Raw genomic sequence first — 13,625 nt, forward strand, 5'->3', positions numbered from 1 at the left:
AAGCTGCACGTTAGCAAGATGCAAACAGCAGTCAGCTTTTACAAGTGACTGACAATCCATTACCACCCCTCAACAACCAGTTTTTAGCAAACCCCCATCTTCCAGTTCTGTGTAGCATTCAGACCATGAAATAAAAGGTGAAAGCTCTGAAAATGAGGTCAGTAGGTTAGAATTTAGAATTCCCTCAAAGACTAAAATCATTAATAATTGAGTTCTTCCTCACTATAATATGGTTCAGATGGTCAAACACATTCCCTATAATTAGCTTAAGCCATTGTATGAAACTTTATGCACATGAGACTTCAAAGACTTTTTCAAACAGTGAGATGAAACATCTGTTCCAAACCTTAACACAAAAAGCCTTCTGAAAGCTAATTTCTATGTTATTTGAAAAATTAGCTCATAGCATTAAGGAAAAGATCAAGGGATGGTATCTCTATGGGGTGTCCACACTGTGTAAACAGTTGCAGACATTACATATATGGTGCACCTCTGTCACAGAATTTAATTTGTGCTTTTAATGTCCCATTTAACTGCCCTCTTGGAGTCTAAGAAGAACAAACAAGAAAATCAAAATATGAAACAATGTTTGTTGTTTTTAATTAATGTGTACATGGATCATATTTACAGAAAATAAAACAAAGCCAAATAATATACACGATGCTAATTCAGTCATATACAGAATTTTTCTTGAATATGTTATGTCTAGGTGTCTCTGTTTCATTTTGGAATCATATTGAGATTTGATAGGGATTGTCAGATGGTAGGAAGATGGTCAAACCGCTGCTGATGAACCTGCTTTCTGGGATCTGGTGCAGGTGACCCATTATTACCGGGAAGCTGAGGCAAAAGCTGGTTTCAAAAATGACAAAACAGGCTAATAAATATGTGAGTCATAGATTTTGTTTCTAAACCAGTCCCCCCACCCCCCCAGCAGGCAGGAATGGGTCTAGCGAATTGTTAAAATCTTGAAAATAGAAATCTCTCCACATTCCAACGTGGTTTAATATTAACAGCCACAATTCAACCCATTGACAAGGCTCCACTGAAAGCAGGTGGGGACCTATTTAACATATAATAGTCCCAGTCCGATGGCATCATTGGAGCCATAACATAATATTAATATCAAACCAGGGGGAGTTACACACCACTACAAGAGGAGCCAACTGACCAAACTAAGTCTTATAAATTTCCTTCTGTTTGAAGGACCAGGAGAAATAGGAATGTCCTGGAAGGATCAACCCCAGGCCTGGCCTTTCCACCATGCCAATTGAAAAGATAATCCCCAAACCTGCCATGCCCTGATCACAAAGGAATTCCCACCGACTGACTTGCAGTCAACAATAAAGTTTCCTGCAACCACATTCCGCATTGCCTGCTGGGTGGCAAGAAGTTTCCAGAAAGTTTAATTTATATGGGCCCTCCAGTTAGGATCAGCTGACCTCCATATCCCCAGTCTTTCTGGATGTGCAATTCACTTTCAGGCTTCCTACATCCTTCCTAACACAACTCCCCATAAACCTCTAAACATCAATGCCAAAGAGTAAGCACTTCCTACCCTTAGGTCAGAATTTACTGCAACTTTCCGTAGATTGTGCATTTTGCTCTTTACCAGTCACAGTAATAATATTAGATAAATTGCACGTCATTAAAGATTTGTTTTCCAATACTTTGGCTAATGAAATGTATTATAGTTACATACTTTTAAGGTTTATATTTAATCAGATGAATTGTTTATTTCCACAAACCTAATTTGCTGAGACATTAATATGTGGCAAAATGACCCATTCCTAAATTGGCCGTTATTTACAAATGATAAGATTGCCGTTGTGTTAAGTTGGAAAGCAGACTTGTTTATAGGATTTTGTTGCACTTTGGACTTTGGCCTCATCTCTGGAATGTAGTTTATTATTATCATGCTGAAACTAGCTTAGAAATCCCCCAACTAAAAAGGAAGCTTTGCTATGATGGCAACTGATTTTTAAGTAGCCCAGGACTTGGATCTAGCTCTTCTATAAAGATCTCCTTAAATCTTATTGAAATAAACAATTTAAAAGAAGACTACAAAACACAATTTACGAGCACACACTTTTACTTGATTTTGCAAACAAATTACAAGTTGTAAAGCATACCAGGGAATAGACTTTCTGTTCCTCAATTAGACCATCTTTGTTTGGCTTCAGATATTTTCCAATCTTACCATCTTCACTTTGAGTGAAGATTTCAGTTCAGTACTATCTGGGCTCAGGAAAATAGTTAATTATATTAGAACTTAACAAAAGGAAGTTGGAGGATATTTCCGAATTCTCGACAAAAAGGGAAAAGGCCTCAAGGAGAAGATGAACCAACCGCTTGTGTTGTTATTTCCATCAAATGGTATTCCAAACAATTTTTAAAATTCTTTTCAGAACCAATGACAATTCACCATCCTTTTGAACAAGCTACTTTTATTTGGTTTTGCCATCTCTTACTGCACCTATAACCTCTGGAGTTTCCCAAGGATCTATCCTTCATCCCCTTTTTTTTGTCTACATGTTAGCCCATGGCACATCAACAACAACAACTTGCATTTATATCGCACTTTTAATAAAGCAAAATGTTCCAAGTCCTTAACAGGACTGTTGTTAATAAATCACTCCACCTTTGGCTATGCTTACAGCTGCCTTGGCCCTAAGTGCTGGCATTCCCTCTCTAAATCTCTCCACCTCTAACATTTAAGGTGCAAGTTAAAACCTGCCTCTTTGACCAAGCTTTTAACCTTTTGGCCTTCCCTGGACAGGGTGGAAGAGGGACTTCACTTGTATGATGCCCCATCTGGTAGAATAATCTGGTAGGTCTCATTAGCTGGGCTCCCACATTAATAATAGCTACTTGGGTGAAGAGATGAGAGTTGCTGACGCCTGTAGAATTATGTGCAACACAAGTCAGTGCATGTTCGTATGTGTTTGTGGAAGGTAAAGTAGCAGAGTGGGGAGGAGGTTTGTTGGAGGAGGGCGGGGAAGAGGAGGTAAATCTCCTAATAACTGATTGATGATTTGGTAAACTACTTTAGAAGACAAAAAAATATTTACACACATACAAGTTGCAAAAGACTCAAAAGGATTAATCTGCACCATGGGTAAACTGCAGTGATGTGCGCCAGTTATCTTGTTATTTTTTCACTTTAATTCCTGACAGCTGCCAACCAGATCTTATAGGGACAGCTACACATGTACACTTAGGCCTGCTCTGTAATTGCTGGGACAGTTTATTCAGCCAAGGTGATGGTTGCAAGCCACTTTGGTCCCAGGCCAGTTTAGCACTGCAACTTTAACCACAGAAATTGAATATTAACTCAGTTTTAAACAATTTCTTGCTTCTGATTTATTGGGTATTCTGGTTGAAAGTTGGTTTCCCACACCGTAACAATACAATTACACAACAATGTTATTTCTGAAATTCTAGATTTTATAAAGTGAGGAAAAGAATACCAATTGCTTTCACCATTTTATAAGTATGGAACTGGTACATAACGATATCTAACAGCAAATAATTTATGTGTAATCACGTAGTGCATTAAGATTTATAAAATCGGTGAGCAAGTTTAAAAGAGAATTCCTACACAACTGACTAGCTCAGCTGGTAGATAACATGACTCTTAATGCCAGATTTGTGATTTCAAGCTAATGGGTGGGATTTTACGGCCCCGCTTGCCCCAAAACTGTAAAATCCTGCCCAAGGTCAACGGACCTTCCCATGCTTGGCCCCTCGCCTGCTCCGATTCCCATGGTGGGCGAGTTGGAAAAATTCCAGCCAATATGTTGGGTGATGGATTTTTTTAAAATATTGTATTCAAAATACATTACTATTGATGTTACCACCTCATTAAAAGATTAAAAATGTAAAGTCTGTTCCAAGATGGAACTAGACTCATTCCAAGATTCCTTTGTTAATGATTTTTAAATGGCTTTCTTACCTCATTATTCACTTTAATATGTAATTCCACTGCACTTTTATTTCTCCCAGGGGTGCCACATTTAGGGCAGGATTTTCCAGCCATTGCTGCCGGTGGGATCTTCCAGTCCCATCAAACCAGCACTAGGTTCCCAGTGGCAGGGCAGGCAAGTCATGCAAAATGCCATAAACTCCAGTGGGACTGGAATATCCACCGTAGGAAAACCTGCCATGATGGAACTGAAAAACTTTGGCCTTACTTTTTATTTTACCTTTAAAGAATTCAGAAGCCAACTCCCTAACCCAGTCAATCAGGATTTTGTTGTTGCAAATATATACTTTGGGGGTCATCTTACCATTATGCCCCACCGGCTGATGGGCGGGCAAGACAGTAAGATCACACAAGAGCCAAGAAATCAAGTTCATGCCCAATTTCTCACCTCTCGTGATCTTACTGGCACCAGATATCCAGCCAGGTCAGCCTTGCACCCATTTCCGGCGTGAGACTGAATAAATTATTTAAATCGAATTTGGATATATTTAGCATTGATTTAATGAGCCCGGGTGCCGCGGCCAGCAGGGTGCCCGCTAAACGTCCTCCACTTATGTCTCTTGACCCACTGCACTGCTAGAGCAGCGCAGCAGGCTGGGAGAATCACATCTTGGTGTTTGCATACTTGAGGATCTATGCACAGTTTCATGCAGCTGCACATAAAAGTGACTATGAGGATGAGGGTGGCATTCTTTCCTCCCTTACCCAGAGATTTGTGCATGGTGTCCCTTCGCACAGGATCAATCTTGGATCCCCAGATAAACTTGAAGATGGTTTGCATAACTGCTGTGTTGCAGGATCAGGATATGGACCAAATGTGTGCCATGTACACCAACCCTGAGAGTACCTCACACCCGATGACCAGGATTTTGTCTGCAATGGAGAGGGAGCATTGCCCCACACTCCCAGTTTTTGGTGCATGCCCCAGCCACGCCAAACCATATAAGTTCATAAGGTATAGGAGCAGAATTAGGCCATTCAGCCCATCGAGTCCGCTCCGCCATTCAATCATGATTGATATGTTCCTCCTCCCTATTGCCCTGTCTTCTCCCCATAACCATTCAAACCATTACCAATTAAAAATCTGTCTAACTCCTCCTTAAATTTATTCACTGTCCCAGCATCCACTGCACTTTGGGGTAGCAAATTCCACAGATTCACAACACTTTGGGAGAAGTCATTTCTCCTCAACTCTCTTTTAAATTTGCTACCCCTTATCCTAAGACTATGACCTCTCATCCTAGAGTGCCCCACAAGAGGAAGCATCTGCTCCACTTCTACTTTATGCATACCTTTTTATCATCTTGCATACCTCAATTTGATCTCTGCTCATTCTTCTAACTTCCAGAGAATATAGGCCTAAACTGTTCAATCTCTCTTCATACGACAAACCCCTCATCTCTGGAATCAATCTAGTGAACTTCCCCTGAACTGCCTCAAATGCCATTACAGCTCTCCTCAAATAAGGGGACTAAAACTGTGCACAGTACTCCAGGTGCAGCCTCACCAATGCTTTGTATAGTTGCAACAATACTTCCTTACTTTTATATTCTATTCCTTTAGCTATAAATGCCAACATTCCATTCACTTTCTTTCTTATTCCCAGCACCTTCAGGTAATCTAATCTGATGATGAAGGGAACAAAGGATCAGTTAGCCCAGTTCCCAAAGAACATGATCTCGCTCATGCCACGCTTTACCTTGGCTCCCAAGGCCAGTTCAACTGGTCGCAGACGTTCAGGAGCCTCCATACTGAGCTCAAATCTGAGCAGAAGATGGCAATGGGGAGGCTTTGACCTGCATGCCTCCGCTGCCTGGGATCGTCACTCCTCTGATGCCCAGATCCTTCCTGATAGACTTGGTGAAAGTTTCAATGCAACACACAAGCAGGACAGAGGAGAGAGGGCAGCCCTGCCTGTTGCCAGATTTGATCTGAAAGCTTTCTGATTCCCACCCATTCATCGAAACTGCGCTATTGATGTTTATGCAGAGCAGTTAGATCCCATTTGTGGATTCCCTCCCCAACCCCATTTTGGACAGCACTCCATCATGTAGGTGTGCAATATTCTATCACAACACCTTCTCCTGGTCCAAGCTGATGAAGCAGAAGTCCACCTTCCTGTCCTGAAAATAGGAAATTATATGCCTGAGTAGCGCGAGGCTACCAGACATCTTCCTACCAATACAGCTCAGGTCTGGTCAGGGTGGATCACCAACTCTAGAGCAGACATGACCCAATTAGCGATGACCAAAGATGTGCGGGTTAGGTTGATTGGCCATGCTAAAATTGACCCTTAGTGTCCTGGGATGCGTAGATTAGAGGGATTCGTGGGTAAAATATGTAGGGATATGGGGGTAGGGCCTGGGTGGGATTGTGGTCGGTGCAGACTCGATGGGCCGAATGGCCTCTTTCTGTACTGTAGGGTTTCTATGATTTCTATGACCTTGGCTAGAATTTTATAATCCACGTTAAACAGTGAAATGGGTTGCCAATTTCTAATTTCTTCCCCTTCCCCCTTCTGCTTGTGGGGTAATGATGCCTTTTCTCATGGATTCAGACTTGCGCCTGGCCAGAAGCATACTCTCATACACTTCCAGCAGGTCAGGGCTGGTCCAATCCCACAGAGCTAAATACAACTCAGCTGATGAGCTGTCACTTCCAGGAGTTTTACTCATCTCAAAGAACTTGATGCTCTCTGTCAGCTCAGTCAGAGTTAGTAGTTTGTCCAGACTCTCCCACACACTGTCATCTAAGACTTTCATGACAGATGACAGGAAGGATTAGCAGGCTGTTGGCTTCAGGTCATAAAGTCTGCCACAGAAGGATTTGCTAATCCTCAGAATGTCAGACTGCAATGACTTTACCGAACCATCTTCTTCCTTCAGGTTGCTGATCACAGAGCTCTCGCTCTGTACCTTTTGGAAGAAGGAATGTGAGCACGTTTCATCCTGCTCCATGGAGCAGACTTTGGATCAGAAGATGATCTTGGAAGCCTCCGTGGCAGAGGGCAAGGCTTGCTGGCTCTTCACCTCCTGGAGATCCTCCTTGACATCAACTCCCATTGACTGCAGCCGGAGCAGACTCTGCTAGCTTATCTGAAGTCAGGACATTTTCCCCCATCTCTCTCTCACCTTCTGAACACTTTTGGGGATGATAAACTTATTGACGTTTCCCTTGATTGCTTCTTGCCATAGCGGTGGAGTTTCAAACAGGCATTTCATGGTTCTAAAAGCTTTATGATCCATTTTGAGTTCCTCGAGGTTCTCTGGGGTCAAGAGTTTTACATTTAGCATCCATGTCCACCTGTCTACCCTCTGGCTTCCCTGTAGGTGACAATCGTCCAGTCAGAGGCAATGTTAAGAGAAGAACACCACGTTCATTGTGATGAAAGAACCACGTGGGTCTGGCTGTTAATGCACAGGTCACAAACCAGGGGGCCGATTCTCCCAGCCCACTGCGCTGCTTTTGTAGTGCAGCGGACTGGGAGACTAGAGCGGAGGCCATTTCTGGGCTCCCCGCTGAGTGCCACGGCCTCCTTGCGTCTCCGACAGCCGGATTTCCACCAGAAAAGAGCTGCATAAATTATTCAAATCCTCATCACCATGTATTTTAAATGTAATCAGCCTCTTCGCTCTCACCAGCAGTATTTCACTCCAGCGGGGTTTACTATAGCTCCCCACTTGCAGGAGCTGGTGACCCGACCCCATTGGAGTGAACAGGGTCAATCAAGGCCACCCCAGAGAGTCAGGCACCAGGGGGTGCCCCCTGGTCATTGCCACCTTGGCAGTGCCAGCCTGTGCCCCCAGCACTGCCCAAGGGGCAAAGTACCAATGTCCAGGAGGCACATTGCCACAGCCCACTAGGCATTGGGCAGTGTGAAGGGAGCAGGGCCTAATGAGATGCGGGGCCTGATGGGGGGATGGGCCTCTAGAGGGCAATCGGTGGGAATGGGGGGTCCCGCTGCCACTTTGCACTCAGCAATGACAGAGGGAGGGAGGCCAGCGATCAGGGTTGGCCATTGGGGTGTTGGGGGGATCGGGGTTTGTTGGGGGGGGGGTCAGGACTGCGGGGGGGTAGAGGATGCTGGTGAGAGGGGGTATCGGGAGATCGGGGTTGCAGGGGAATGGACATCGAGATAGGCTGGGGGGTGGGAGTCGAGGCTGGCCCGGATGCGTCCAGGAGCCAGCGACTGGCCGTGGGGGGTGTCAAAGCAGCCAGCGATGCGGGGTCGCAGGGCTGGCCAACGATCGGGTTGGCCAGCGATCGGGTGGCCGGCAGTGCGGGGCCACTGTGCATGCGTCGATCTCAGCCCTGACGGATCAGCGTATGCACAGTGGCCCATTCAGCGCGCTGATTTCAGTCTCCTCAGCGGGACATTGAATTTCAGCGTGATTCATGCTGAGGCACTCCGCAGTGCAGAGTGCGGGAGATTCATTTTGAAAATTCCGCTGAAAACACCAGCGGGATTTACTCCCGTTTTTACGCGAATTCGACACTTCGAATTTTTTTGGGAGAATCTCCCCCCAGAAGTCTAACCTGAAGCAGACAGATCCATGTGTATTTATGCTGCGCTCCATCTGCAGGGTTGCTGAAGACATCGTGAAACTTAAATTTTTACCGTTTCCATCAGGGGTCTGTATGTGACATCCAGTTTGCTGTCGGTCCTACCGGATTGTCCAGCCGCATCGATGATACAGTTAAAGTCACTGCCCAGAATGACTGGCCTGGAAGTCGCCAGCAGCAGTGTGAGCTGCTGAAGGACCACCAGCTACTCACTCTTTAGGGCCGAGCCATACACGGTAATCAATCTGAGGGCAACATTTTTGTATGCAATATCTGCTATGAGGAAGTGTCCACCAACCACCTCCTTAACTTCGGTGATGTGAGGTTGCCACCCCACAGCAGCATACCCAGGCTGGAGGAATGACAATCATTTCCTCCTGACCAGATGGATAGCCCAGCAGGCCACCAGCTCGACTAGTGTCTGTAGCTGCTGAGGTGCAAGTATCCCACACTCCTGCAGGAAAGGCAGGTCGGTTTTAACGTTGGCCAGGTAAGTAAGGCTGGCCACACATCGCAAAGTATCTTTAATGCTTCACATGTTGATAGAGGCAATTTTTAAACCCGTTTTAAAAAGTAGATTTACCAGTTTCAAAGTCCAGTGTCTATTCTGTTGTAGGTTCAATTTGCTGGATGTGTCCCTGCATATCTGTAGTATTAACAAACTGCTTCAGGGTTGTAGGGCTGAGAAATTAATTTTGACCTGTGTCAGGCCCATAACATCGACTGGGTGACACTGGGGGCGTTTTATACTTGTCACACTCAATAGGTGTTGGGATTGCAGGTCGATCTTCGCCTCAGATATTTGTGCTCCTGGATTTCCGGAACTGGTATGTGCCCTTGCTTTAATTTTCTGGGATCTGTGGTGCATTGGTCCCATTGATGCACCCATCAATCAGAGGTTGATGTTCCCAGGGCATTTCATCATCTTCATCGTCTGTGGTCTGGGGTCTCTCATGCTGCCTTTTGTTGGTGATGGCCAGCTTGTCCTTTCTCATCTGAGGAGGAGTCAGCACTGGGGACACTAGCTGAAAGTGTATTCCTCTTACAATGTTTCCTGGTCATCGTTTACCAAGGCCTTCTTGTTCTGCTGCCTCCTCTTCCATTGAATCTTCCTCTTCTTATGGGCTTGTGTCTGGGTGTGCTGGGGCCTCAATCGTTTGTTCAGAAGCCTTGTTTTCTTTGGTAGCATCTTGTGTGGCGTTGTCTTTGTTCTTGTCATTGGAGGTTACATGAGTTTCTTTGTAGTGATCTTTTTTGCTCCACAACTGATGATTTGCGCATACATAGCAGCCCATTTTGGGCAGGCCTTGCAAAGATGGCCAGCCTCCTTGCATGGGCTGCAGCATTTGCAGCCCTGGTTTGTGTGTCCCTCCTGCCTGCAGTTTCTGCAGTTGGCAGCAACATGTCTGGTTTTGCCAGAGGCATGACACACTTGTGGTGGCCCCACATAGAAAAGGTATCCTCGACTTCCTCCAATGGCAAAACTGGAGGGAGGAGTGCAGGATGGCTCCATTCGTATCTGTCTCAAGGTCGCCATGACCTGCTGTTTGCTTGCCCAAATACCAAAATTCACTTCAGTGCTGTTTCCGTTTAGTTCAACATACATGGCAAGGAATGTGAGCAGTCCATCACAGGGATGTGGAATGTAACAACCCGATTCCGCTGTGATGGCAGAGTGAACAGAGGCTCCGCAGTCTGGATGGATAGGGGCCTCTGGTTGCTTTATTCCCTGTAGGCCTTCAGGGGCTTGATGCAATCCACAACACTTTTGAACGTGACGTCAAAATATCCATCGCTGGGGAAATCTCGTAAGCAGAATATGTTTGCCACTTCAAACTCACAGCAATGAAAGAGCACCTGCTTCATGAAGTAGATTCAATCCACAGGTGAGTCTTCTCCCGATGTCTTCACTGTTACTTGGACAGTGTTCCACGCCCATTGGCTTGGTCCTCGAGAAGCTGCTGCAGCCATAGCTTAAAAGCTGAGTCATGCTGTACTGTGCTGTTAGGTCCAAGCCAGAGGCTTAAACCAACATGAAGATCCATCAATAGCAACAGAGCTCAGACGTCACTGACTGCATCTGCACGCAGTGGAGGTGCTCCCCGAGTTAAGTGGCATCAATAAATGCAGTCTTTCTTTTTTATCACATTTCATCGTTGTAGCGACTAATTTATCTTGAACATTCGTTCTTTCTCTGACTCTGATTCCAAGTTAGTAATTCAAGAAGACAAACTTGCATGGCCTTCCCCTTTTCATTATATAAATTCAATTCCATTTCTCCATTTTTCATTTCTTTCATTCCAAATCTGGTTTAAATGTTAAACTGAGCAAAAGCAGCTCAATCTGTACCTGCTGTCTTTTTCGATTCCGTCCATCAAGCCACTGCCTAGATTTTTCATTGTCATCTCGATATAACTCAAAGTATAGGTTTTCGAATAAGTCTTCACAACTGCATCTGTCCTCTGGATCCATTTTCAAACAACTCTGAATTAAAATGTACATAAAGAGTCATTTGATACCAGGATAAACAGTTTTGAAAGAAGCAAATTATAGACAAGTACTGCACATTCCAACGAAGACAGCAGATATTTCTCACCTTCATGAAAGCCAGAGCATGAGGGTTTATGTTTGGAAACTTATCTTCTAAGGGTTCCTAAAAAAAACAGAAAACTTTTATAAGAATTACTGAATAGTAAGGAAAACAGTAAGCTCTTTTATAAATGGTGCTATGAAAAATATCTATTAACGATTACAGAAGAACATAGGTGCTAAAAGCCTGTTGCAATTTCCATAACCCCAATGTCAAATTCTGGATTAAAGCACTTAGGTATGATACCTCAATTAAAGTTCCAATTTTTCACCCTTCCTGTCTCTAGAGTGCTGATTCAGGCTGCAATGAAACATTTGAAACCGATTGTAACAGCTTAGTGATGCCAACCTCCCAGGTCTATACAGCTAACTCCCAATAAAGACAGCACACTTTAAAAAAGCAGTCAAGCAGCCAAAATCCAATTTTTTATTGTATTTTTAAAACTCAGATGGATGTAGCTCACTCTCTGACTGCACGTCTGCAAATCAAGAAGATGAAATTTATCACATTCCCATTACACTAGTTAAATTTATTTCTCCAGTTTCCATTTTTTGTAACCACATAAGGGTAAAGCTAGTTTAGATATATGGTCCAGAAGTTCCTGGTTTGATTATCTGTCAGTTTCGAGTTGGATGATTGCAGCTGGAGCTCAACAAATGGCCTCACCAGACCTGGGCTACCATGGGGAAAATTAATTTCTTTTGTTGACCACAATTCAGCAAATGGGAATTGCAATGGTTCTCAGATTTGGCTTTGTTCTAAAGTTCCCATAATCAAACAACATGCCGACCGACACTCATGCTTAGACCTCCAGATAGGTGTCAGCAATAGCTCAATTGAGAGAACTCTTGCTTCTAAGTAAGAAAGTTGTGAGTCAAAACCCCACTCTTGGTAGAAAAGCCTAGGCTGACACTCTAATGCAGCACCAAAGACAGTCTGAGGTGCTGTCTTTTGGATGAGATATTAAGCTAAAACCTGTTTTCCCGCCGTGGTGGATGAAAATATCTAATGGCACTATTTTGAAGAACAGCAAGATAATTATGTCTATTATCCTTGATGATATTTATCCTGTAATTAACATTGCAAGGACACATTTTCTAGTCATCATATTTTTGTTGTGGGAACTTACTGTTTGTGATTTGGCTGCTGTGCTTCCTATATTACAGTAAGAAGTCTCACAACACCAGGTTAAAGTCCAACAGGTTTATTTAGTAGCAAATACCATAAGCTTTCGGAGCGCTGCTCCTTCGTCAGATGGAGTGGAAATGTGCTCTCAAACAGTGCACAGACACAGAAATCAAGTAACAGAATACTAATTAGAATGCGAATCCCTACAACCAGCCAGGTCTTAAAGGTACAGACAATGTGGGTGGAGGGAGCAGTTTAAACACAGGTTACAGAGATGTGTATTGTCTCCAGACAGAACAGCACTCCACATCACTTCCTATATTACAACAGTGACAATACTTCAAAAGGACTTAATTGGATGTAAAACAGTTTGAAATGCTTTGAAATCATAAAAAACGCTTTCTATGACTTTATTTCTTGACACATGGAAAAATATGTGCAAAATACCGGAGGGCTTTCTGTGCTAATTAAACTGGCAGTATCACTGTCTTCAGGACAGAAAGGGAGAATAAATTAAAGAAAGGAAGTCACTGGATCATTTCAAAATTATTCATCTTTTATCAAGCACCCTAATGGGTTAATTGCTCAATGTGCTGCATGCACAGTATTAAACCATACTGAACAGGAGGGTCCCAGGTTTAATCCCTTATCTGTGCTGAGTTAGCTAATCTCAGCCTAGATTGTGATGGCAAACCTCAAGAATTGATGCCAGATTTTTGTGGAGGAAGCAAGAAGGTTAAATCAGGAAAAAAATTAGACTTTTATCAGAAAAGAAAAATGTACAGGATCACAGGGAAAAGGCATGAGAATGACACGAAGGGCCTGATTTTACCAAAACTTTGCGCCTGTTTTCGGGCGCGAAATCGCTGTAAAGTTGGGTGTCAGGCCTATACCGCGATCTGCACCCGATTGCGAGCAGATCGCGGCTTTACCGACACCCGATTCGGGCGCGGGTCCGGCGCACGCCCGAATCGGGCGGCCCGACGATTTAAATGCATTTGCATGCATTTAAATCGACTTAATGAACCGCGCACCCAACTATACCGCCAAATCCCACTTTACTGTCTTCTGGCCCGATCCGCGTCCACGCTGTTGCCGACCTGCAAAATAAAAGTCTGAAGTCGCCGCTGCAGCCTCCGAAGAGCGGGGTCAGAGACTGCAATGGCTCTCATCCCCTGGGGGGCGGGGGGGGGGGGGGGTGGTTGGGAGGGGAGAGGTGTGACTGATCATCCCCTGGGGGGGTGGGGGGAAGGAGAGGGGGTGTGACATCTCATTCCCTGGAAGGGGGGGGTGGGAGGGGAGTGGGTGTGATGTCTCATCCCCTGGGGGTGGGGGGATGTGACCAATCATCCTCTGGGG

At 44.4% G+C, this 13,625-nt stretch overlaps 1 protein-coding gene across 1 annotated transcript in view; it reads right to left on the reverse strand.

The window, feature by feature from the left end:
- Window positions 1–756: 756 nt before the first annotated feature.
- Window positions 757–13,625, reverse strand: part of LOC144504595 (cyclin-dependent kinase-like 4) — a 54,348-nt gene continuing 41,479 nt past the window's right edge. Inside the window, exons 7-9 of the mRNA XM_078230187.1 lie at window positions 11,145–11,201; window positions 10,899–11,032; window positions 757–859 (exon numbers count right to left, since the gene is read on the reverse strand). Of these exons, the coding sequence (XP_078086313.1) occupies window positions 757–859; window positions 10,899–11,032; window positions 11,145–11,201 (294 nt within the window). The remainder of the gene's footprint in view (window positions 860–10,898; window positions 11,033–11,144; window positions 11,202–13,625) is intronic.

The sequence above is a fragment of the Mustelus asterias genome, chromosome 15, assembly GCF_964213995.1.
Source record: "Mustelus asterias chromosome 15, sMusAst1.hap1.1, whole genome shotgun sequence".
In the NCBI taxonomy this organism is placed as follows: domain Eukaryota; kingdom Metazoa; phylum Chordata; class Chondrichthyes; order Carcharhiniformes; family Triakidae; genus Mustelus; species Mustelus asterias.